We start from the raw sequence: 27,479 nt of genomic DNA on the forward strand, positions 1-27,479 counted from the left end.
ACGCAAGGCATTCCAGAATGGAACGCTTGCGTAAGCGGGGAGCATCTGTAATTTATAAACTGATGGGATCAGAGCCACCATCTTCCTGTAAAGGACTTCTTTTGATTTGGGCATTTGAGTGCTAGGGCAATATAAAAACAAACAACATATTCATAGATTTTGATTCAGATGGAACCACTGGAATCATCTGCTCTGACCTCTTGGATACTAAAAGTGCAAAATGTAATGATAACTGCAAAAAATAAAAAAAATATATGCTGTGACATTCAATTGTAATAGCTAAGTGCTTACCACTTCTCCCTGCACCATTCAGCACAAAAATGGTATGGTTGGGTCAGATGAATCATCATTGGTCCAGCCACATGAAGAGGGCACAGGATAGAAGGAGAAGTTTGAAAGGACGAAAATGAAAACACACAAAAATTCAAGCAGCAAATAAAGTACATTTAAATGTTTAACACTTCATAATATGCAACTGCCAAACTAAATCTCTAATTCACTCATAATGCTTGGACTCACCATGTAAGTATTTGTAATGGACTTATCTAACAACAAGCAAAAAAATCAGATAACGAGCAGAGTTAGGTTTAGCTTACAGCAGGCTTGTTGGGTCTGAAGACTTCCTTCTTCTCTTCAGGTTTTTTGGCCGCATTTTCATGACGCTGAGATGGTGAACCTTCAGATTTGGATGATGCTACATGTGTCAAGACCCCCCCAAAAAAAATACACAAAAAAAGAGGGTCATTGTTAAGTTAGGATTTTTTTTATTTCTGCAGCAAAAGGAGCACAAGGCCTTGTCTCCACTGGGTATTTCAGCCATAGGGCTATGAAAAGGGACGGCACATACAGAGAATTAAAAACTTCCCAGCCTGATACTTTACATTAAACATTCCTTTTAAGTGAAGGTTCATCGTCCTTCATTCATGTTACTATTATTATTAGCTGCTGCACAATTCAAACATTACAGAATCTTCCAGCAATCCTAAAGAAAGGGGGAAGGGAGGACTTACATCTCATTCGGAACCGTTCACCAGAACCACTCTGAGATCCAGGATGGGACCCTGGCTGTGAGCTGGAGTTACTTGAGCCTGAGGAACTGCCGCTGCCGGGTCTCGGCACAAGTTTCTCCACCCTCTCCCATAGCAGACGGGGCTCTATATTGCTGTCTCAAGAAAAGTGCATTTGTCAACTTTAATTTCAGCTATTGCATTTTAAACTTAAAATCAAGCTTGGTTACTCATCAATATTTCATTAATGACTGATCAGAAGGAGTATACTAATGCTTGTGCTTAGGACTTCCACAGCAATTCACACCCTATGCAGCAGCCACACTAGCCATCTTAAGACCTGAGGAACCAAACTTTCACACACACACAAAATAAATTAAAACAATGCTTAAGTGCTTTTTGTGCTACTTTTTGCTTGAGAACTGGCTATGCAACACTACAAAATTTGAGAGCTGAAAAGCCTCTGGGTTCCCTTAGCCCTAGATTCCATAGATATTTACTACTGGGCACCATGCTTGCTCCTGGGAAAAGCCCCCACTGCAACACAAAGGGACCATTTCCAGCACTAAGTACAATACCTGATAGCAAGCTCTTACATGACTGGGCCCTTTTTTCTAAATGTTAAGACTACTCTGAAAATATTGCAAGACTTACTCAAACAGTCCCTTCAAAGATGCAGAGGCAAGAAGAAAATTCATTAAGTTTTGTTGAACTATTTAGGTCAAAGAAATTCAACACTGACTGCTAAGAGGGAATGGGTCCACTTTCCTCCTTCCTTCACATCTGAGAGATAATGCCACAGATCCTTTCTCTGGCTTCCAACTAACTTTCCCTTACAAAACAGGAGAGAGAGAGAGAAATCTGGGCTTACGAACCTCGTGGAGTTTCTTTGCCCCGCTTGATTATTCTGCTGCCCACTGCCCTGCAGTGGAGAATCTCGACGTGATAGGACAGGAGACCTGGACGTTGTTCTCACAGGTACCTTGGGTGAAAAAAGAAACGGTAAAAATTAATGTAGAAAGGAGATAGGGGGAAAATTAAGATTCTCCTGCCACAGCAAATACATTTTGAATAACATTATTCTAAGTTAAAGTCAGTATAATTGAACAAAATGAAAGAAAACAAAACAAAAGAAAACAAAAAAGAAAACATGAAGAATCTTTAGCTGGGCTGCTGTTTAGATACTGTAAAGAACTGAAAGTTTGGACTAACATACCTAAATAGCTACCACACAAAACATACATACCCCTTACCCCCAGACTACTGAGACATTTTAAAAGAATATGGCATTTTGACTGAAGCAAGGGAGACACAAAGCAATTTGCTGAAATAGTATGAGGATTAGGAAAATAAACTCAAAGGAACCAAACGAATGTCCGGTAATGGATCAGCAGGAGACAGACTGGTGGGAAGCAAGAACGTATTCAGAAGAAGCAAATCCCAAGCGGAAGGCGAAAAAATATTGAATGTTTCTTTTTTGTTCAGTTCCATCTAAACTTTAAATAAGTTCATGGTTTACAGCTCAGTTTTCCAATTGGAAATAGAATAAAATACACTTTAAGCTATCATGTCAAGGATGTTTTAAATTCTTTCCTGAATATTGTAATGATTTGTTAACTTTGCATAACAAATCACTTCTCTACAAGAGCCATAGTGTATAAATATTTGTCATTGTCATCAGAGGTTGTAATTCCTTTTTTTAACATGTTATCATGGGCCAATTGACTAGATATCTACAGTATAAACTCCCTTCAAAAATATGTTCCCCAATCATGGCACTATTCTGTGGACCTGGTTTTCCAGTGCGTAAATGATCACACTCTTCAAATTAAAAAAGAAAAAAAAAAGCACACTTCTGTCTTTCTACTCCTTACCCTTGGAGGCACCTCGTCACTGTCTGATCTAGCCCAAGCCTTTTGAGTGGGGTCAGGTACCTCCGACTTAGAGTCAGAACTCTGATTTAGCACTTCACTGCGTGAAGGTGGATATGGGTCCTGAGAACGAAGATGGTGATGTGCAAATTTGGGAGAAGGGTCACTGAAGGAATGGGATCGCGAGACAGGGGAAACATTGTTCTTGAGAGATGCCAGATGGGACCACTGTACCTTACAAGAAAACAAAACATAAAACATTCAATGCGCTCTGTACAACTGGCTTTTTTAACAGAATAAAGGCGAGTGGGTAGGGAGAGACAAATTGGTTATGGCATAAGGCAAGCGTGAGGTGGAATCAAAAAGCAAGGAAGGTGCCCAGAGAACGTAACAGACTTAGAACACAGCATGTATGCATTTTGGTGAGGTGCGCTCTCCAAATACACATACACTGGTAACCAGAAAAAAAATAAACGTAAGATCTGCACTACGGGCCTGAACCAGAGCCCAATGAAATCAACAGGAGCTTTTCCTCTGGCTTCACTGGACTCTGATCAGGTCTTAGATAGCAGCACCTGTTGGATGGACAATTTGAAGCAGATATCAAAGTGAAGAAATCTGTAAGTTAAGAATACTGCCAAATGTGCAAACCAAAATATGTTCTGATTTATATTATAACTAAAATCTTAAATTTACTAGACAACACAAAACTTCTGAAGGAAGATCATAAAACAAAAGCTTTTATTCCTTTACAGTCATTGCAGTATTTTTCTATATCTATTACATATATAATATATTTATATATTATGTATGTTATATGTATATTATACACTATGTTACATATTATTTATAATGCATATTATACATTCACCATATATATCATATACTGTACAAACACACACACGTACATGATGGAGGCACAGCAGCAGTTCCATAATTAAAGCTCCATTAGCAGTTCTATTTGTAAGCCTCAAATTAACCCTCCACCCTATTCCCTTCTCAATTGCAAGCTCAGTAAGCCATTTGTTTGAAAAACGCTTTCTGAAACAGATTAGGAGGAAAATCCTTTTCAGATAAGATCATAACTCTAGGATACGTTGTTTTCACCCACTCAATCAAGAGTTAGCATTTAACCTTAGTTTTATGATGGTGTCTCTATTTGGTTTTATAAGTGTATTATTGAATTGTTTTATTACACAAAGCTGTGCAAGAGAAAGATTCATCTGAGTACAAGTCAAAGGCAGGACTTCAGAAATAGTTGACATGGTTAGCATAAAGTAACACACACAAGCCCAAGATTATCAAATACTGCTACAAGTCTCTCTGAAAGCCAGGAAAATCTGAGATGAGGATGAAATTTGGTCACGATTCCTCCCACTCTCCCTTCTGATCAGATTTTGCAGTTGTCCCAAACATTTGCAATAGTTCATCACAACAAGGTAAGCAGGGACAGTTTTAGTCATCACTGTCAATTATGTATAGACTTATCAAAAGAAAAAAAGACAACATCTTATGTTCTGCACGAATACATAAGTTGCATGCCAAGTTTAATTTTACTAAATATATTTAAATTTTATATCTAGCCTTTTTGTAAATCTTAGCTTGTATTTATTTGTACTTTCATACGCTAAACTTGATAAAATACAAGCTCCCAAAATTTAGAGATTCATTAAGAAACAGGTCAACCAAGACGACCAGTTGTTCTTGCATCTAGTTAGTTTTCCTACAGGGATGTAAAAGTCAAGCCTGGTTATTTTGTTCTTGCACATCTTCTCCAGTAATAAAAGGCTGTTTGGACCACATTATGACCAGTGCAACCTCACTGTAACTTTGACTGGAATGAAGCCAATCATTCGGCTGATGCACAGGTAGGGACAGAACGCAGCTAGCTCTCCTACTTCCTGCTCAGAAATAAAAAGCAATTAAACCCACAGGCTCATCACTAAAATAAGCAGGCATGACTCTGAATACATATAGAGAGCAAATCTGTTGAATAAGTCACTTTGAAAAGTATTACTGCACTTTAAATATGTATTTTTATATCTCAAGATCTTCAAACGTAAAAGCTAAATGAATTGGAGCCTCTAGGTTTCTTCTACCCATTCCAAGATTTTCTGCTTTTACCTGGGGTTCCATCGGTCTTTGCAGTGCAGGCTGAACAGGCTCTGAGTTTCCATTGGAAAAGGATTCTGATCTTGAAGGCACTGGTGGCTCCAACACTTTGCCCGTCTGTTTGGACTGTGCTTCAGGGGACCCCTGATTAGCTTTTCTAAATCTATCCTCCACCTAAACCAAAGTTATAGAATGTTAGGAGCAGTTGTCAATGAAGTGGAGTATGTAGGAATAAGAGAGCAACCACCTCTCTTTCTTTACAAACATATTTTATGTTTGAAGAAAAATCTTTCTCCAGGTACATGAAATGCTGAATGAGCAGGAGCAAAATAGCAGGTAAATCTAGACTGGAATCCATACCCGGATAAAGGGTGGAGGTAGTGAGACATCCCTTGACAATGAAAAACTATTATACAGTCTTGTTAACCTTAAGAGATCATGATTTTTCAGGCGTAAAAAAACCCATCAAGTCACATTGTTTAGTCTGTCTTTTCTACTTCTCAACTAATGTGAGTGAGAATTTTAGGTTGGAACATCAGGCTTTTAAGTGCACACAAAAATGCCTCTCCCTGGCTGCTCGGATGGAGACTACCCTTATCCTCTCCTCATCCCTAATACAGGGGAACTGCCATCCATTTCCTGGTGATGTCTTTATTCTCTCCTCTTCTGGTTTATTTCCTTTGATAAAAGGAGGATTGGATGGTACACAGTTTGAGAACCGCTGACCTAATTAATGCATCACCATTCACACCTGCACATAGAACTTGCCAACTTTTTAGGGTCGATGAGTTACAGATGTATTTATTAAAGAACTTTAAACTTCTATCAGTTTGTATAACTGATAATGCCACAATATGTGATTGTTTTAGCCTTTTGCAAGAAGCAACCCTTCCCTGACACTCCTCTCTATCTGACTTCTCTGCCAGAGACTTGCCATCATTCTCCCCCTCCCCCAACTTGTCCCTTCCCTCTCCTGTTTCTCCACCTCTGCTTTCCCACCCCTGCCAACTCCTGCCATGCCTACACCAGCTGTGGACCCACTTCTAGTCCCCTCTTCCCCCCAAAAAAACCTAAATCTGCCTCCTGCTCCCCCTCACTCTCCCCTTTACAGTGTCTTTGCTGTTCTTCATAGTCTCTGTATCCTGGCCAGCTCCCAGAACCATGCAGTAGCCATCATTTTGCCCATGGACATAACTTCAATCTCACTAAAAAGAGGGGAAATGGCAACCATCTTTATTAAGGGCAGCCTCACTTTCACATAAAGACAGACTGTAGGGAAATGGTGCCCATCTAGCTAGCTAGCGAGATGGTGGCCATTTTGAGTAAATGAAAATTCACGAGTGGGCAGCCTTCCATCATGTTTCCAAGAACACACCCAAATTGCTAGAGTCACGATACAATCGTAAAAGTTGGCAATACAGGTTATAATACTCCAATTTACTAGAGAAATTTACTGATCAACAGTGTTCTTCTCAGCCTGTAAGATTCATAGATTCATAGATTCTAGGGTCAGAAGGGACCAATGCGATCATTTAGTCTGACCTCCTGCACAAAGCAGACCACAGAACCCTACCCATCCACTTCTATAACAAACCCCTAATCTATGCCTGAGTTACTGAAGTCTTCAAATTGTGGTTTGAAGACCTCAAGCTACAGAGAATCCACCAGCAAGTGACCCATGCCCCACGCTGCAGGGGAAGGTGAAAAACCTCCAGGGCCTTGCCAATCTGCCCTGGAGGAAAATTCCTTCCCGACCCCAAATATGGCGATCAGCTAAACCCTGACCATGTGGGCAAGACTCACCAGCCAGCACTCAGAAAAGAATTCTCTGCAGTAACTCAGATCCCATTCCATCCAACATCCCATCACCAACCACTGAGCATACTTATCTGGCGATAATCAAAGATCAATTGCCAAAATTAGGCTCTCCCATCATACCATCCCTTCCATAAACTTATCAAGACAGGAAGATAAATGAAAACAAAGCCATTATCTTTATAATATAAAAAATATTTTCCATATAATACTCTGTGATATTAGTTCTAACTAAAAGAAAGAATCTGTGGAAGATTTTTTAACAGATGGATTTACTTCATAGAACTTACTTCTTCCACAAACCAAAATATTTGGACTGTACCTCTCTTCCTGCAAATATAGGTCATATTTGTGCATAAGGCTGTAGTATTTGATGACAGATCTTCTGCCCTCATGTCAGTTGAGTATTTCCAAAGCTCTATCGCAGCATAACAGTCTGATTTAGTAGAATAAACAGAATTGCACTACCATCTTATCTATGTTAACTGTACAGATAGGCCCTACAGATAGAGGCTATTGCATAGTAACCTGGGGAACTTAATTTGGGTGACACCAGTTGGAAGAGGGGTCAGTCCCAGAAAGGAAATCAGGTGACCAAGTTTCTATTCTGGATCTTTACCTCTCCCAGTCTATGACAACTGAAACAAAGTGTGTACTAAGGAAAACTTAGTCGGGAGAGAGAGGGAAGACAGATATGTTCTTCCAGTTCCCTAAAATTAGAAGTATTAATCTGTTTTGGAATCACTGCCTGGCTCACCTTTCTGCCAAAGCATCTGCTGCAGAGGAACAGAGATCAACCCTGCACTACTCCATGAAAGTGTTGAGAGGTGACCTGATGTCAGCTTGATTGATTTCTTTTGTGGATTTCTGCTCAAGAGGCCACTATGGATCCCCTTTGAGCACTGCTTTATCTGAATACGCTTCTGCAATGAAGGAATTGTTCCATGTTACTGTGGAGCATCTGGATGATTTCACGCTGGGGCATTTAGGGTAATAGTAAGTGAATAACCATGTTTCCCTGAACTGGTCAGTTCTATGTTTTTTAAACTGTTCTTCTCACATCCAATATCATTAATGCTTTTTCTTTAAAGTGGTGAAGTTGGGGGAGAAATTAAGGAAGAATGATTTCCTGTGAGGTAAGAAACAGAGTTTACTTTGGCTACCAATGACCCTGGAATACCATAAGCCACCATATCCTCTTTGAAAATGCAAGGAGGCTCAAGAAAATAATATACAGGGATTGGTTTGTTAGAGCTTGTAGCATTATGAGTAGATCTTGAGTAGGAAATACAAAGCAGCACATTATCTCAAACCAATAATCAGATGTAAAGAATCTCATCCCTTTATGTTAGTGTTTAGTGATGAATCATGATATGCCCTGGTGAAGATGTTAGGCCCAAATCCATAAATGCTGGAAGGTTGTGTTTTCTAGACTTGATCTTCTATCTTGACATCAGTAGGAGAAATCCGTTTGATCCCCTTTGTAGTCCAAGAAGAAGGAAAGCCTGTGTGAGGCTAGAAGAGTCTCTGCTGTTTTGGCACATCATCCCAACATGTTTAGGACTTGCTGCTCAATAGTCCAGCTCTTGAACTCAGGTAGCCTGAAGCGAGATGCTAGAACAGGAGTTCCTGGCCTGCTGTGAAAATGGAATGGAATATTCTGAGATATTCCACTACATCCAAGTACCATGGTGCTGTTGGCTATTTTGGAGTGATAAGAATGACTGGCCCTCCTTTTTGACATTATGGATCATTCTTTCTAATACAGTGGTTCTCAAACTGAGGGTCAGAAGGTTATTAACAGGGGGTTGCGAGTTGTCAGCCTTCGCGCATGCCGAGACTCCAGCTGTCAGCCATGCACGGGGTTGGCAGCCCAAGCTCTTCAAAGCTGGGTGGCTGGAGAGCAGCGGCTGCTAGCCAATAGCAGTACAGAAGTAAGGGTGGCATGGTATGCTAGGGGCGATCACTTTTGGCAGGGGTCACTGCAGTCTGAAATATTTTCAAAGAGTCACAGCAAAAAAAGTTTGAGAATCCCTGTTCTAGTAGCACAAGTGAGGGATGACAGCTCGGAGACAATTGTCTGGTTCTTGTCCAAGCTTTCCTGCATTGTGAAATTCTAGCTCTCTTTGTGTCTCTCTCAACTTCTAAGTGGATGGTCCTCATCGAAGATCCAGGGGATCCTATAAGTTTAATACAAACCCATGTGCCTGGAGTAGGAAAATGGTTCCCTGGCAATAATGTTTTGGTGAGATTTTTTTTTATGACAACCTCATATGACAAACAGTGATAGTGACTGGGTATATGTAGATAAGCTTCTGCCAGGTGCACTGATAAGTAAAATGTTTCCTGGGGAGATTGCAACAATAGTGGAACCTGGAGCCTCCATCCTGAATTTGTCATTTTCATTGCCCAGTTAAGCCTCCTGAAGTCTAAATGGACCAGACTCCACTATAATCTTTTCTTTAGATATGAAGAAAATAAGATAAAGCCCTGAGCACCTTTTGTCTTGAGTGACAGGTTCTACTGCCTCTAGCTATAGGAGGTATGATGTCTCTTCCAGAACGTATACAGGCTGCACAATCTGAATTTGATTAGGAACAACAGTGTTTGAAAGTGGGATGGGTCTACATATTTCCAGACGGAGACAGGCTCTATTTCAGTCTGGACAATGGAAGAGTTAGTCCTTTTTTCCCAATCTGAGCTTTCCTCTAGTGTTCCAGGTTCAACACCAGGGGTAAGATTAATCTTTTCTCAGATATTTTTGTTGTTGTTTGGAATTTGAAGAGCCCTCATAGGAGGGTTTATAATCCTCGGACTTTGCTAGAGTGGGGAGCAAACTCACTTTGGCTTGATCATGCTATCAAGGCACCACCTCAACTGGCTGTGCTCCTCCCCAAACAAGATTCCTCCTGAGGATTTTGAGGCACAGAGGATGTACTTTGAATAACCACTTCTTGTCAAAGCTTCAGCTCGAGAGTTATGGACTGGTCACCAGAGTTAATTGCCACAGCTCTCGCTAGTAGGCATAGAGAGTCAGTGGGCCCCTCTACCCTCCCCCCACGAACGGCCATACTGGGTCAGACCAAAGGTCCACCTAGCCCAGTATCTGGTCTTCCAACAGTGGTCAATGCCAGGTACCCCAGAGGGAATGAACAGAACAGGTAATCATCAAGTGATCCATCCCCTGTCACCCATTCCCAGCTTCTGGCAAACAGAGGCTAGGGACACCTATCGTTGCCTATCCTGGCTAATAGCCATTGATGGACCTAACCGCCATGAATTTATCTAGTTCTTTTTTGAATCCTGTTATAGTCTTGGCCTTCACAACATCCTCTGGCAAGGAGTTCCACAGACTGACTGTGTGTCGTGTGAAAAAAAATACTTCCTTTTGTTTGCTTTAAACCTGCTGTCTATTAATTTCAACTGGTGATCCCTAGTTCTTGTGTTATGAGGAGTAAATAACACTTCCTTATTTACTTTCTCCACACCAGTCATGACTTTATAGAGCTCTGTCATACCCCACCCCCAGTCATCTTTTTTCCAAGCTGAAAAGTCTCAGTCTTATTACTCTCTTCTCATACGGCAGATGCTCCATGACCCTAATCATTTTTGTTGCCCTTTTCTGAACCTTTTCCAATTCCAATATATCTTTTTTGAGATGGGGTAACCACATCTTTACACAGTATTCAAGACGTGGGCATACCATAGATTTATATAGAGGCAATATGATATTTTTTGTCTTCTTATCTATCCCTTTCTTAATGAGTCCTAACATTCTGTTTGCTTTTTTGACTGCTGCTGCACACTGAGTGGATGTTTTCATAGAACTATCCACAATAATTGCCATTGTCATCTACCCAGATGACGTATCTGCTGCATCAACCACTGATTAAGGTGTGGTGCTGGCCACCATCTTATATTCTTCAATAAAAGCCTGGAAGTAAGCTCCGTCTTGCTGTGGTAATTTGCCTACCAGGTCTGTGAATTTGGAATCATTCAGATAGTTGTTCTTAGTCAACAGTGACTGATTGCTCACTATATGAAATTGAAGGCTAGAAAAAGACTCATTTCTTCGCAACAAGACATTTAGCCTCTTTATCAGAAGGAGTGGATTTAAGATAATGTTGTCTAGATGCCTCTGCAGCAGCCTACACAACCAGAGAGCTCAGTGCAAGGTGGGTAAAGAGAAATTCCACTCCTTTAGCTGGAACGAAATAGTGTTTCTCTGCCCTCTTGTGGGTTGCGGTGTATGTGGCTGATGTATGCCAGACTGCTCTAGCAGCTTCCATACTAGCTTCATTAACTGGAGCTGCTCTTTGACTGGATCTTGTGGTTTGCAGGATATCTCAGAGTTTGTGTTGAGGATCCTGAACCTCCTTGAGGGAGATCTGGAGTTCCTCTACCATCCTTTGTAATAAATCCTGAGCTATTTATGGTCATCTGGAGGGGATGGAGATGCTTCATCAGGAGTTGAAGACAATCTTGTTGGTACTGGTGGAACTGGTTCTTAGTCTTCCTCTTTCATGGGGTCAGGAGGAAATTCTGACTTTTCCCTTGGAGTGGAATGGTGGAGTGACTCAATGGCAGAAAGCATGGACTCTCTATATCTGGCATACAGGTCCCAGGTTCCCCAGTATGGCCAGTACACTTGGTCAGGAGGGGATTATGGGGGTCCCCATAGCATGGGGCAAATGTCAAGATAGAGGTTGATACAAAGGAGGCTCTGGATCTCCTGTCTGGACTAACGTGTTTCAGAGGAGATGATGATAGCCCCTCTGGTGGTTCAGATTTTCCCAAAGAAGAGAAGGCAGGCTCCAGATCCAATGGAGATATCAACGGTTCAGACAGAAGAAAGCCCCAGCTGGCAGATGGAAGAGGGGATAGGCTTCTGTCAACAGTAACATCTCCTGAGACAGGGTCCTGATGCTGTGGGAAACTGAAGCTTGAGAAGAGCAAAGATATGTTCTGATGTAGTATAAGTCTCAAGAGCAAGGGGCAGGATCCACTTGTGCCAAAAGGGGCAGAGAAGAGAGGCTCCATGTGGCGAGAGTAAGAGACAGTGATGGTATTGCCAGCAGTAGCCCTTAGGGGTTGAACAAGCAGATTTGCTCGATTTAGGCAGAGCTGTGTCGGATGTCTTTGAAGCAGTAAGAGAGGAAGACCTGTTCTTATGCTTCTGCGAGCGTTCTTTGCCTTCCCAATAAGACCACAACAGGGCATCTGTGGGTATGGACTGCTCTGCAACAGAGTTGGATCTCGTGATGGGAAGCACATTCCATGTTGATTCAGACCAATATACCTAGAGTCCTTCAGCCTGAATCCAACTGTGGCCTCACAACTTACTTCATGACATAATCCAATACCTGTAATGGGGTGGGAGGCGGGGAATCTAACTAGGAAAAAAAACTCTGGTAAAATCTATAAAAACTATTCAAAACTTACTAACTGTAAGGAACCATACACAAAAGGCACTAAGGCAATCTTTGAAATATTTACAGATTGAAGAAATCCAAAGGAGAGCTGCAGACATGGGATGTTCCAACCAAGGTCACGCAGTGGTAAGAAGGAACTGGAGAGGCAGTCGGTCTGCTGCACTCTTTATTCCTTCAGTTGGAAGCACAAGGAAGACTAGGTTACATGTGCAGACCAGCAGACACTACTTGCAAGAATTTTATAACTTCAGCTGCATAGTGTGCATGCGCACCCAGTGACATACACAGATGGACCAGCACTTGAAGTAGTGCTGCTCACGATAAAAATACATGTCCACTATGAAGTAGGTGAAACTACTGTGATTTAACAAACTTGAAACCAGTTCTCACTGCTGCTCTCGTTGAGAACTTTTCTTTCCATCCTTTATATATAAGCCTCCCTGGGCCTCAGAGCCTAGGGATCTAGCCTGAGCCAGAACATCTGCTCTGCTGATTTTAGCTCTGCAGCATGAGCCTGGGTCAGTTGACCTAGGCTCTGAGACTCGCTGCCACAGGTCTTTTTGTTTTGTTGTGTTCTGTGCAGATGTACCTTAAATGATTTAAAAACCTAATTCCAATTTTCAAAAGTCATTTAGGCTTCTCAGTTCCAGAGTGAGCCTCATAGGAGCCAACGTCACTTTTGAAATGACTACCCAACATCTCATTTTAGTACTTTGGCTTCCAATTCTTTTGAGCCCCGTTATAACAGAATCATAGCTGTCAAGATGTCTGATCCCTGTGGACAGAGGAGCACATAACGGGAATAATATCAGAGAGCAAAAGTTACCTCACGTGCTCTTTCAGCAGGTTCATAATGGGACTTAGGCTCGGGGACATGATAGCTTTGTTTATTCCTTTCTTGCTGCTGCTGCTGTTGCTGCTGATGCCGCCTATGATCATGCTGCAGTGACAGGAGATATGCTTGCTCCTGTTGCAACTGGCGCTGGAGTCTCTCTGCTTGTCGATGCTCCTCCATCTCTCGCCATCTGTATTCCTTTGAGAAAACGTGTGAGTAATTCAAGATGTGACACAGAACTTATGGAAGGTATTTCCCTCTCCATCCCATTAACAAAAATTCATTTTTTTTTCCCCTTAAGTGTAAGGTCTATACCTTAGAGAACTAAGTTGGACCAAAATGGCATATATGTTTCCTGTTGGGAAAGTTGAGAGTGTTTTGCTATCCTTGACGGAACTGGAGAGCTACAGCAAAATGTATTTTAATACAAAATTATTTAAAGTAAATCCACTGTAATGTTCAAAAAACAATGATTTGGAACAACACTAGGCCATTGTATCCTGGGGTTGATTCACATATCATGTGCTTTTGATCTGCAGCATAAGCACTCTAGTTCTTCACTGAATGCCAAGGTCTGTTCAAAAACTTGACCACCAAAGCAAACTGTTCAACTTTAACATAAATCCTCCTCTTTCTGCACAGAAAGCAGTATGACCACACAGTACTTCTCATGTGTGCCTGTCAGCCCACTACACTAGCATAAATGGCCTTTTAATCAAGCTCCATTGTTCATACAGTAGGTGCAGCTGTGTCCGACTAAGGGAAGCCTAGGACTGGCCAGATGAATGAATCCTATAGCTACTGAACAAAACAGATACAGTGCGTTACCAGTAACATGGCCTGCTCCTGGAGCAGCTGCTGCTGAAGAATTTCCAAGTGCCGCTGCTCCTCTTCTAGCTGTCGCCTGATATACTCCTGTCACATAGAAATTACCCAGCAATAAATTTATTCAAAAGGAATGCATCAGAACCACCTGAGTGGAACACCACAAGCTACTTTCCCAGTCATCTTTAGTAATAAATTCCCTTAGCGCTGGATTAATGCCTAGAGAACAATTTAGAAAACCCTATAATCTAAAATTCTTAGTTGGCTGATGTATCCTGGTTTGGACTACTGTAATATTCAGGGCATGGGCCATTGCTTGTTTATGTATTTTGAAAGTGGTTTCCAAAGAAGCAAATGCACTTAAAAGTTTGAGAGTTAAACACAGCAAGTCTTACTCAATACGGCCAACACAAATCACATGCAAGTTTTATTAAAAATTAGTTTTTCACACTTGTGTGATGAACAGTTAGCAACAGCAAGAGCCAGGCTCAGTAAAAGCAGACCCTGTGCAAGCTTCCCCAAAGGGGCTCTGCCAAATGCAGTTCACACCTGACCTGCCATCTCCCCTACTAGCCCGATCAGAAGCCTCTCCTAAGCAGACACTGCCAATCTTGCTGAATTATGCGATGGTTATGACACAAACATACATCCACTAGGAAACAGATTTTAGACCAAACAAACTTGCTCTTGCGACCTAGCCATAGTTAAACCTACCTCGAGAGGTCAAAAACTAATATGTTTACCCACTATGTCATCAGGCCCCCTATACCAACTCTAACTATGAAGCACCCTATCCAAGCAGATCACATCCTATCATGCAAATAATGGAAGTATGTAATATATGCATGCGTGCAACATACACACACACACACACACACACGTACAGTGTATGCATAAAGAAATTAATGGGTCAGTGTTATGGAGACGGGAGCTACAGAAAAGTCTAATGACAGATCAGTGATGTACACCAGCTTATCACAGGAACCCTGGCAAGTCCACAGGTCAGGTTAAGAAAAATAAAGAGGAAATGTGTTACATTTCTTTAAAACATGTAGTGGCACAATTTGACTGTCTCAGTTAATGTTTGCCATCATTGCCACTGCATTTCTGTGATTTCATAATTATCATCTAAACATTTTAAGGTGCTACTTGGGATAAAAGGCATCTAAAAGCAAATTAAGCATCATTCATTTATCCCAGGAGACTCAAACTTGTATTTTGTGCTCTGTCACTCCAAAATGTCTTAAAACAAAAACAAAAAGTCCATTGCATTCAGAAGGGCAACAGTCCAAAATATAAGGTACCACACCTTTAAGTGGATGTTAGATATTTCTGGCCAAATCCTGCTCCCACCGAAATTACTGTGAATTTTGGTATTGACATCTGTGAAAGCAAGACTGGGCCCTTCATTTGGAATGAGTATTTGAAGAGCACACAAAGTAATTATCCTGATTAAAGTTTATAACGGGTTTTAAGTGTGCAGGTCTCATGCATAAGTTCCACAGCTCAATGACACACAGTTTGAAAGACCTCACTTGTACTTTAAACATTAAGAGCACCTTTATAGTACATAAGATATTCTAAAAGTTGTCTGAATTGGCATACACGACTGTGGATTGCCCCCTCCACACACACACAGAAAAGAAAAATACAGTACAACTCAAATTAATATAGTGTTACAGGTTCATTTTTCAACTCAGCATATTCAGAGTTATAACTAAGCCCTTGACTTAACTCATCCAGCATGCCAAAGCATTACAAATAATATGTCTATCTTCCTCTGAGGTCTTCTGGACCTGGCTGATCCTGTGAGAGCTACTGTTCAACAAGGAGAATCAAGAACTCATTTTCAGTATTTGCAGATTCCATCTTCAGAGGATTTTAGACAAATGCTGGGTGTAAATTTAGCTTAGAGCCTTCTGTGGGCGACATTTAAGACTTCACTTTGCAAGCAACATGAAGGTCACTTTATTTCCCCATAGAGCTTTATGTTCTACTTTTCTGTGTTTTTTGTCAAGGACAACAGAGAGGTTGGCTGGACTCCTCAGTGTTAGTTCTTTCATATTTAACTAATTGTTTAAAAAATAAAACAACAAACCTAATGTACTTGTATCATGGACTCACCTGCTCTCTCTCCACTCTCCTCTTCTCTTCCTCTGCTCTCCTCCTCTCTTCCTCTTCCTTACGCCTCCTCTCCATGTCTTCTAGCCGTCTTTTCTCCTCCTGTTCTCTTCGCCTCTGCTCACGCTCTTGTTGCCTTCGAGCTTCCCGTTCTCTTCTTTGTTGCTACAGCAAGAGAAAAAAATAAAAATGTTACTTTTTCGGTTACCAAACAGAGAAAGTTGAGGTTGATTTCTACTGGAAGGCTGGTAAGTAAAGTTTGTAGGCCCCAGCAACTAACAAAAGAATGTTCTTTAATGTGCAGTAAACTATTCCATACATAAAAGGCAAATATCCTGACATCATCAGTTATACTCTTGAGCTTCTTCACAAGGCTGCATATAACGTTTTCCCAAACACTACACTGCGGCTGCTGCCCCAAGACCAGATGTAAAGTTCAAACTTAAGCATCTAAGAAAGAATGCAGTGAGGTTGTAACATGCAATCAGTCACCTTCTGAATTATCCAAATTTTGCCCCCAAAAAAAGAAAATGAAATGAAATAATCCCTTTCTGGATCACTTGCAGCAAAAACAACAATCCATGAATATTTGATAAGCTTTTTAGTCAACATGATATGTGTTATGCTAAGAATTTAACTGCTGGTGCAACAACCCAACTGATGAAAAGGCACCATACATTAATTCACTGGCAAAAAAACTTGTTAATTAAGGACTGAGTCTGCCCAGAAGTGCCTCACCTTTCCACAACATAAAATGCACTGTAGCAGGGTGGTTACCCACTTCTGCCCTGAGAGGTTTAAAAAGCAGCCCTGAAGAGGGCTGCAGCTCTAAAAGCTGGGCTGATTGGAGAAGCAACCGCAGCTGGGCCATGCCCCAATCAGGCCACAGCTGGCTTGTATAAAAAGGCTGTGAGCCAGGAGCCCAAACAGTCTCCCTCTGCCTGTAGACCGAGAAGGGCCTAGCTGCAGGGAGCTAGAGACAGGGTACCTGAGTGCAGCAGGGCTGGGGAAAGGCAGAGGAGCTGGGGAGCTCCAGCCTGGAAAGCCCCAGGCTGCGGCCTAGCATGGGCTAATAGGTACTGGGGGTTGCAGAGGGCAGCCCAGGGGTAGGCAAAGGCAGCAGGTCCAAACCCAACCTTGCCAGTGATGAGTAGGCTGATACTGCAGTCTGCCCCAGGGTGTGGGGGCTAGACAATGACTGGCAGTAGACTGATACTGAGGCGAGGTGAGGTGAGGATAGTGGATGAGGGTTTCCTGGGGAGGGGAGACCCCGAGAGAAAGGGGTTACTGCCAGGGAGCAGCACCTCAGCTAACAGGGCACTGGAACTGAGAGAGGGACACGGGGGCCAAGCGGTAGTGGATCACCAGCCTGCAGAGGATGCGCCGGGCTGGAAATCGAGCTAATTCCCTGAGAGACCAGCAGGAGACACCACAGGGGTGAGTCTGCACGCTTACTGCACCTACTTTTAAACATCTGAAAATCAAGAAACACGAGTTCACATCTTTATGGTTGCATAGATAAGCTTCCAAACATGAATCAAATGTAAGCTGGTGCAGTGATGTCTGCTTGACTCTGCAGACAGCCCTGAACAATAGCTCTGAGAGGTGTGAACTGAAAGATTCATGTCCATACAGCACAAATTTAGTAAGCAAAACTGATATTTATGCTTCAGTCTAACTGCTGATAATTGTAGCAGAACCGTCCAGCTAATGTGCCTACCTCAAAATCTCAAACTGCCTCCCACGCGTCCTCAAGTGCCAAGAGACCCAGCTGTCTCCTGCTTAGCTGCCAAAACCTGACAATTTCTACAACATGCTTACGTGCTTCTAATACAGAACTCTACAACTTGTTGAGAATAAAATTTAGAAGGCCTGTAACAGGAGATAACTACAATGATTTTTTTTCACATTTAATTCAATAAAAATTCAAAATTTTGGTTTATCTGAAGCTGCCACAGAATCAGTAGTCTGCTGAGCAAGAGTGCCACAGTGAGCAAGGGCCCTGCCAGAGAGCTTAGTCAAACCCGTGATGGAGTTCACATGGCCATGGCTATAGGTGCTCTCTCTGCAACTGTGCACACTGAAGCACTAAAGGCCATGCCTCACTCCCTTCCTGCACCTGCTGCTTTACTAAGTACACACACAACTTGACTGCTCATTGTACAGTAAGTAAAAATGTAACTGCTTTTTTCTTCCCACTGGGATCAACATACTTTGCCACGGGTGTAGAGAAGAATGGTTGAGAGGAAGGTGACTAACGCAGTTTAAGGCTCAGAAATACATAGCTAATGCTCTACACTTCCAGTGCTTCTTGACTAGTAGCACTTTTGGAAGCTATGCAGCTTTCTTAGACATATTTGTTCACATATACCCACACCACATCTGTTGGCAACATTCCTGCTTTTCTTTAGAGTCACCTGGGATTCACAACCACCTTCCTTCTCTTCCAATTTCATTAGACATAATTATGCTCTTTCCTCCAGTATGTATTCTAGATGTCTTTACACACACAACCTTTGCATTTTTCCCTCTAAGTAGGCACCCAGATTTCTGTGATTTAAACAACTTCTCTTCAATGAGTAGAGATACAAAAATAGTAAAGCCAGCTCAGGAAAACAGTGGAGTTCTTGGGTTGTACTACTTATTTTTAAAGCACATTAAAAAGAGTTAAGTGGGCTCTTTTGTTTCAGAATCTACAAATCTCTTGTCAAACAAATTCTGTATTTAAGTGAAAACATTCAGGTGCCTCTTGGCTAATCAAGTCTCATGGGCTCTAAGTTATGAAGCAGAACAACTTGGTTGTCCAGAGAATGCAAGAAGCAACAAACTGTGCTTAGTTAAGATGCATGTTTATTAGCTCTAACTCTTCTTATACACAAGTGCTCTAACACTTCTTAAACATAATTTTTTCTAATAAATTAATTCTAGGCTTAAGAAAATTTCTTGACTCCCAAAAAGCAAAGGCAAAAATACTTTCTGGACACAAGTAGTCATCATAGATCAGGGGTAGGCAACCTTTCAGAAGTGCTGTGCCAAGTCTTCATTTATTCACTTTAATGTAAGGTTTCGCGTGCCAGTAATACATTTTAACACTTTTTAGAAGGTTTCTGTCTATAAGTCTACAATATATAACTAAACTATTGTTATACGTAAAGTAAATAAGGGTTTTTAAATGTTTAAGAAACTTCATTTAAAATTAAATTAAAATGCAGAGCCCACCCGGACTGGTGGCCAGGACCCAGGCAGTGTGAGAGCCACTGAAAATCAGCTTATGTGCTGCCTTCGGCACGCGTGCCATAGGTTGCTTACCCCTGTCATAGATCAACGTTTCTTTCTATTTATTGCTGCGGGGCCAAAAATAAACAAACTATGCTGGTTTGTTGCAGTATCTATAGCCCTGTCAGGTCATGATAACAGGTCTTAAAATTATATTATTCAGATTGCTTTCTCGCTATCCTCCTTTCTCATTTCAACTCGAGCTGTTCTCAAAATACTGACAGCTAAAAATCAGGTCAGAGATAGAGACCTATACTTGCTCTACCTAAAAGAAATACTTTATACCATCTATCAGATTATATAAATCCTTCAGATGCAATTCAATGGCTCATGAGACACTCAGCTGCTTAGTTAGTGTAACTAATAAGCTTGGAGAAAGAAAGCTAGATAATGAGAATAATGCTGTTCTAAAGGTCCATCTTCATGACCTACCGGAGCTAGAAATGGAATTGGTACACCATTGGGAAGATGAGAATCCCAGCATGTGTTACTCATCTTCATGGTTCACAAAATATTCCACCTTCAATCTGACACCAGTTTCTGTCTAACAGTATTTACTGTCACGATACAGGACATATTGCAAATCTTGGACCAGTTCTTTCATTCCTTGGAAGATGAACACAGTATGGGTCATTTTAATGAGATGAATCTATCATTTCTTGAAGCTATGGAGAGGTTTTCAGCAGTGACTATAAATAGAAAAACCTGATAAGATAGCAACAAACAAACAAAAACAATAAAGGAGTTCAAAATTGACTGGAAGAGTGCAGCACTCTGTACCTCAGAGCTGCAGCCTGGAACCCCATATTCACCAATGTCAGATAATTATATGTTTTGTACAAAGTATTCCTTGCGAGGTATCATTTTAAAAGTCTTGATCTGTTGAACATTAATATCCTCTTGGATTGTATGTGCTATCATTGTACGTGAAGTTATGGAAGTTTTCCTATGTGTGTATTACTGAAATAAGTTGTAAGGTTGGCCCATAGCCAACCTTTCAGGTACAACGGTGGAGTAGCCAGATTCACTGATGGCCCATTGAACGGAATCCACTCTCCCAATGAGTAGATCTCAATCTCAGAAACAACACGTATACAATGGAGACTGCTTGACCCATATCATAGCTAAAGATCTTTCCAGCAAGCTGGAAAAAACAATAAAACCATGGGAAGTGACATCATAACCTGGCCTCACTCCCCCCACAACTCAACACCTGATAACAGGTCTGGAGGACAAAGACTTTGAACTGGGGAGAGTGGTCCTGGGCTTGAAGACAGTTCCAGCTTGTGTATTAAAGCTCTGCGAACTGTTTGTACCATCTGTCAGGGTGAGTCACTGCTTGATTCAAATCCTGTTTAGTTTATAGAACTCAGATTGTGAATTTACTTTTATTTCTTAGGTTACCAACTTTGATCTCTACGCTACACTACTTATAATCACTTAAAAGCGATCTTTCTGTAGTTAATAAATCTGTTTTATATTTTACCTAAAACAGTGTGCTTTGGTTGAAGTGCTTGTGAAATCTCAGCTCACTGTACAAAGGCTAGTGTGTGTCCTTTCCACATCGAGGGAGGGGCAGACTTGGTAATGAACTTACACTGGTCAGGCTTCTGACTGAGGGCAAGATGGTACAGTTCCGGGTTGCAAGGCTGGGGAGCTTGGGGGGAACTGACTGGAGCCTCTCTCTTGTTGTTGGCAAAGCATTTATGTAACTCAAATGGATGTGCCCCTGCCTGTGTAGGTCTGTTTAAGTGCAGTACCTGTCAGAGGTCTGTAGCGTGGCAACAGCATCACGGGGTGGGAGGGATACCCCAAAGTTGGTGGGACAGAGGGATCAGCGGTCCCACAGTCCAGGTTGCACCCCGGGGGTCCCATCACAAGGAACATGCCAGTTTCCCATACCATGATGTAAATAAAATCATAAAATTCTATTTAAAAAAAAAAATCTTGAGTTTCAACATCCACAGTACATATTTACCACCCACTAGAAGATAAAGAAATACAAACTCTGCCACCAGTCTGCACTTAAAGCAAATCTCCGAAGCACAGTCATTCTGTTGTCCGTGTGCCAAAGCACACAAAGGGATGGGGTTTCTCTACACCAGTTCTACCTTCCTGTTAGCACCACTTTAGCTGACTTGCTAAATGAATGGAAGTCTAGGCACCTTGCACTGCTTACCAAAAACACCACCTTCCCAAGGTCCACCAAGTATCTAGAGCCCACCTTATAAGACTTCCCTTTCTTTGAATATGGCCTGTGAAAACCAAGCCACTGAAGCAGCAAACACTAAATACACAGAATTATTTTCAACCAGTGACGAGAGAAGAGATGTATTGTGATAAAAATAGAGTCGGCTTTAAGAGAGGTTATCGACATGAATAATGATCCTACTAGCAAGCTATAGATTTCCTTACTTTTAAAGCAAGATGATCCACCTGACTTCCCACTGTGCACTTGTGCTTTGTAACCTAAGATCACCTTACTGGCTAGTTTTAAAAAAGGAGGAGTGAATACTGACAGGGTATGTTCACAATAGCTTGCCCTAGGCAGGTTCACTCAGGATAGATTTTTTTGGTCTAAGATGTAAACTGTAAGTGCCGCTTATGTAATGTTCCTTTTTGATTTTAAAAATAGTGCATTAGTACTATACCTCTAAATATACGGCAAAAAAAAATACACAAATTGGTATATAGCCTGGTTCCTATACATACTGAGCTAGCTAGGTGGCATAGGCCGTTGCACTGTGGATACAAGACAGTCTTTCAGATCTTCTTTAGCTGTATGAGATATGGTAGTCTAGTACCAAACCTCAAGTGATGCTGTACGTCAGATTAGCAGATTATTTTCAGACAACTAGCACTAAAGAAAGGCAAGCTACAGAGTGCTCAAAGGAAATTTCTAAGAGGTGCAGATACAGCAATGATAAACTGCTAGGATCCTGACAACTGTCCTCCTAATGTCCACCCATAATGCATTCTAACTCAGGTCTCATAATGGTTCATGATTTTATAGGTCTGAGCTCACAGACTATGCTATGTATCGTGATTTACCAGAAGGGGGCAATGCAGCTACACATGCAAACTGCTAGTTTGCATATAAAAACAAATACAGTACCCTAGCTCACACAAGAAAACACTAATGATGAATGCATGGATCAGAATATAAAACCACCTCTATATAGCTGTTTTATAGCCACATTAAAGGTAGATATATACATGCATAATGTTGGCGACCGAATACTTGAAGGCGGGGAAAGACGATAAATAATCATACTGGACATGAGTCCAGAGTGTAACCAACCCAAAAAGGGGCAATTCAAAAGAAGCAGAGCCTGGATGGAAACCATTCCTCTTTTAGTGTTGTAAACAAAGCCTGGCAAAATAACCCCTCCACTCAGGTGTGCCCAGCTTAACTGAACCAATTATATCAGAACCCTCTGAACTGTGGGAAGTTATTTTTATTATTTGTATTATCGTAGCACTTAGGAGATCATTCAGGGAGGCTCAGGTACAATAGGACTTGCATCGCAACTAGCTCTCATTTCGCAAAATCAAAACTGGACTCAGTTTTGCCAAGCACTAATTCTGATGACTACTTCATTCCCTTTTAAGCCCAGGATTGCTTTTTTCCATTTTGTTGAAGAGAAAATCTCATATGCAGGCACATTTAAAGTCTAGGACAGCTCAGATTTCTTTTTTTAAACACTTAGTCTTAAGTGTCATACAAGTGATAGTTATATAAAGCATACGTCTAACCAAAAACTTGAAAGCTTCAGATAATCTTCTACCCTTCAGCAATGTATAATTTTCCTGCTTCTAAGTAATGCAGAAATTATAAGGTCTCTGACTACTGAAAACAATTGTTTCACTATATGCCTTTTAAAAGCAATCTTCTCTCTAATACTGCTAAGAATAATGCACTTTTGGCACGAGTCCTAAACACTGTTCTTGTGGCAGTCTCAGTCAAAACTGTCTAGATCTGTGCCAGAACTGTAAGAACAAGTGCTCAATTTTAATTTAAGAAAGGAAAAAAAAAAAAAGACATGTCAGCAATATGTCCAGGGAGACGTACCTATGGTCTAAAAAGTTCCTCTAATTCTCACAAGTGAATGTCAAACACAAATGCAAAAAAAATTGCAACTTCCATCACTCCAACCAAAAGCAGCACCAGAAACCCAAACCGAAAAAGGTGGGATTTGAAAGCAACGCTATTCTTCACTCATGTATTAAGCTCTTCTTTCTTCATAACACAGAGTAAGTTAAGAAAAAAAAGTTCATCCTTTTGGTTGTTTGCTTTCCTCACTCTATGCCACAATAATAATGTTATCCAAGATGTTTCTTCCCCTCACCCTCTTTAAGAAAGTTTGTTCTGGCTAAAGTTTTCCTAAGAATCTCTCAGAGGGATGGATGCTTCTCCAAGAATAGAAGAGCCAACAAAAAGAGTTCACAAGAACTACATATGCTTGTAAGCATTTTGGTGGGGGCCATTTTCTTTTTTAAAACTATTTTCCTATTGATGACAATGCTTTTTTCCCTAAAAAAAGCTTGTATGGCCAATTTCACCATAAAAAGTGAGGGAGTATGCAGCAGTTATAGATTTGGCAGAGGCAGAGGTTTTTCTCCTCCAACTCTTCATGGACTGTTGTGGAACTCTATTCACAAATGCATCAATCCACAATGCAGCATCACTATGTTGCTAACATTGTAAGGATCAGTTTGAAGTCTTTTTTGCAGTAGCAAATTATTCAAATTGCTCTGATTTTTTTAAAAAAGGGTGAAAGAATATATTAAGCAGAGAAAACATGATTTATAAACTAAAGAAAGCTATCCAACATGCTTATGCTGAAGAAAGTCAAGAGTCAAGTGAAGGAATAGGCTATCTAAAGACAGAAACACTAATATCCTCCACACAGACCCATCTTTGAAGGAGGTTGGTTTATACATATCAAATATTGTGGGCGTTTTTTTTTAAATACATAAGAACATTCATTTACAGGGCCTTTTTGAAGAAAGTGGGATTGACCTAAATGCAACTTCCACATGATTTAGCATTTTCACCCTCTAACACATAAATATTCCCTTCAACTAAACTTTAAGACTCTTTCTAGCAAACAGACACATTGTTCTGTTTCTGTTATTTGCAGCATTTTTCCTTTCGTATTGAGAGCAATTTCAGATTAAAAAGGTCATATTGATCATGGCAGATTAAATGGGTTACGCCACTTAGTTATTAAAAAAAAAATGCCTGGAACTACAGTTTTCAGATGTTTAAAAGAAAAAAAATAGTTTTACTTTTGTATTAAGTGGAATTTCAGATTAACATCATCATGCAGGGGACTAGCAAATCATTAGATTAGGATCACCTCAAAGTTTTAATTCAAATCCTGACTCAAGTAAAAACTAAGCATCTCATTTTAGCTTTCCCCAGTCTCCTTTATGACCAAATAATAAAATTGCTGCACAACTGACAGTCTCTTTAAGACAGGCCAAGACCTGGAATTACAATGATATTTATCTTGGCAGGTTGAGGAGGGTGGGGGGAGACAGAAGAGAAAAGAAGCCGCTTCCTGCTGCACGTGTGTGGCTGGGTCCTTGCTATCAGTTCCTCCTTATAAAAGCATTTGAAGGGGGTTGGGAAAAAACATCTTAAGGTAACCTGCAAAGCTTTTTTAAATTTTATGTTACATTATTTATCGGGTTAATACATAATGCAGATCTTAAAGTTATGAATCGTAAATGTATGTGTAAACTTGATGTACTATGTGGAGCTAATCTGGTCCTTGTTGCATTGTTAAACATTATCAGTGCTTGGAAAACTAGATAGCTTTGATGAAGAACTACATGCCAAACGAACAGCTGTAACAGTAATTCAAACAAGGATCATTTGAGGACAATTGGAATTTGACCCTGTACTTCCTGAAGAGCCAAATGATTGGTTTCACTTCATCTCCCAGACTCAGTTTTGGTCTGCAAAATTTTTTAGAAAACTTTCCATCTGTCAAGTCCTAAAGAACCTTTTATTTACTTACTAGCTGTTGTGCTAGTAAGTAACATTTAAATAAAGAATGTTTAGAAACAAAATAATTACGATAGACTCACAAGGGACAAGGTGATGTACAAAAAACTTTTGAGAAAGAAAATCCAAACAAACTATGTAACCAAACAGTCAGTATATCCCAAAGAGTAAATATTCAAAAATTTACCTGGGGTTTTGTTACAAAATTCAGATGGATATAGATACAAAAATGTATGAAAATAGCATGTCTCCTACAGGACAAATGGGGAAAAATCCAGTATACTATGTATGATTTGCTACCTATGACATTTCTAAAATGAATAATGGGTATTCTACACCATACACCTTTATGCTACTACACACAGAATAATAGGCCTGGAAGGGACGTCAAGAAGCCCTCAAGTCCAGCCTCCTGCATTGAGGCAGGACCAAGTGAACCTACACCATCGCCAACAGGTATTTCTCCAACCTGTTCTAAAAACCTCCAATGATGGTGATTCCACAACCTCTCTTGGAAACCTACTCCAGAGTTTAACTATTCTTAAAGTTTTTCTAATACTTAACCTAAATCTCCTTTGCTGCAGATTAAGCTCATTACTTCTTGTTTTATCTTCAGTGGACATGGAGAACAATTGATTACAGTCCTCTGCAAAACAGCCCTTAACATGCAAGACTGATAAAAAGGTGCCCTCCCTCTCAAGACTAAACATGCTCAATTTTGTTTAACCTTTCTTCATAGTAGATTTTCAAACTCTTTCATCATTTTTGTTGCTCTCCTCTGGACTTTCTCCACAATTGAACTGGACACACTACTCCAACAGAGGGGCTCACCAGTACCAACTAGAGTAGGACAATTACTTCCCGTATCTTACACGAGTCTGCTCTGCATCAAAAAGAGGCTGCCATCCACCATGCGTTAGTGCCAAATGCAGATGTTTAAGAAAGTTCTAAAAGAACTCTGATACATACCATGGACAGGTAGTTCTAAAAGCCATCTTAGTGGCATGATCTGGTTTAAGAAAGCTGTACACTGATAACTAAACATAAAAGTCTTCCCTTCTGTATAGCTACACCAAAAGTCTCTAGGCCAGTGACCTAGTATTTTGAATAGCAATAGATATATACAAACACAATTGTCTCCATTCAAAATAAAAGGTAATGCATTTAGGCTTTTGGAATCAATTACCTCCTGGGAGCTGCAGGGTGTTCAGTACTTTTGGAAATCAGACCACCATGTCTACACATGGATCTAAGAGCCTTACTTTAGGATCCTGGTTTTGAAAATCTTAGCTAATGGATATATATTATTCTTGCACAATATACAGGGAATATTTCTTGAGCTCTTGGGACAATAAGCATAACAGGAGCTGTGCCACCTTAGCTCCAGTCTTCTATTTCTACCTCTTCTAGCCGCCTCCTTTGCTCTTTCTGCTGCTCTATGCGTTTCTGTCTCTCTGCCAACAGCTGCCTCTTATACTCCTCCTGCTCTCGAAGCTGCTGTTCCTGTAGCAGCTGCTGTCTCCGAAGGGCCTCCGAACGTTCCTTGTTTTCCTGCTGCAGTCTCAGGAAATCACGTCGGAGGGTAGATTCTCCAGGCACGTTGACAATCGAACTGCAAAAACAGAAAGTTAAGCTTCCCATGCCACAGAGCCTAAAGAGCCATTAAATACCTTCTCCAAAGCTTATATATTACACACACACACAGTTTAAATTTTAATCTCTTGCCTTTCAAAATAAAGATACTGGATGCATATCAAACAGGTACTCTCTCTGGAAGATGTCAAACCAGGTCAGGCAAAGTAAGAGCCAACCCAAACTTTTTCCCAGTCCTTGAACCGAGCCTACATCCTCTCTTTAAACTCTGAGAGAGGTCTGATTACAGCCCCAGCTACCTGTGTACTTTGCCCCAGACACACCCACTGTAAATCTCACACACCCACCACCTCTACAGTAGTGATTCTCAACCCAGGGGACGCGTACCCCTGCGGGGGACGCACAGGTCTTCCCAGGGATACATCAACTTATCTAGATATTTGCCTAGTTTTACAACAGGCTACATAAAAAGCACTAGCCAAGTCAGTACAAACTAAAATTTCATACAATTGCTTGTTTATACTGCTCTACATACTATACACTGAAATGTAAGTGCAATATTTATATTCCAATTGA

The 27,479-nt window shown here is 40.8% G+C and overlaps 1 protein-coding gene across 5 annotated transcripts in view; it reads right to left on the reverse strand.

The window, feature by feature from the left end:
- Window positions 1-27,479, reverse strand: part of MAP4K4 (mitogen-activated protein kinase kinase kinase kinase 4) — a 94,980-nt gene that overhangs the window by 40,860 nt on the left and 26,641 nt on the right. For 2 of the 5 annotated variants that reach the window (XM_030570078.1, XM_030570060.1), the window contains exons 6-15: window positions 26,712-26,922; window positions 16,022-16,183; window positions 13,901-13,987; window positions 13,064-13,270; window positions 5,003-5,164; window positions 2,882-3,112; window positions 1,883-1,989; window positions 1,011-1,162; window positions 597-694; window positions 292-300 (exon numbers count right to left, since the gene is read on the reverse strand). In XM_030570078.1, the coding sequence (XP_030425938.1) occupies window positions 292-300; window positions 597-694; window positions 1,011-1,162; window positions 1,883-1,989; window positions 2,882-3,112; window positions 5,003-5,164; window positions 13,064-13,270; window positions 13,901-13,987; window positions 16,022-16,183; window positions 26,712-26,922 (1,426 nt within the window). The remainder of the gene's footprint in view (window positions 1-291; window positions 301-596; window positions 695-1,010; window positions 1,163-1,882; window positions 1,990-2,881; window positions 3,113-5,002; window positions 5,165-13,063; window positions 13,271-13,900; window positions 13,988-16,021; window positions 16,184-26,711; window positions 26,923-27,479) is intronic. The other 3 variants (XM_030570097.1, XM_030570088.1, XM_030570068.1) reach the window with 2 other exon arrangements.

The sequence above is a fragment of the Gopherus evgoodei genome, chromosome 1 (assembly GCF_007399415.2).
Source record: "Gopherus evgoodei ecotype Sinaloan lineage chromosome 1, rGopEvg1_v1.p, whole genome shotgun sequence".
Lineage (NCBI taxonomy): Eukaryota > Metazoa > Chordata > Testudines > Testudinidae > Gopherus > Gopherus evgoodei.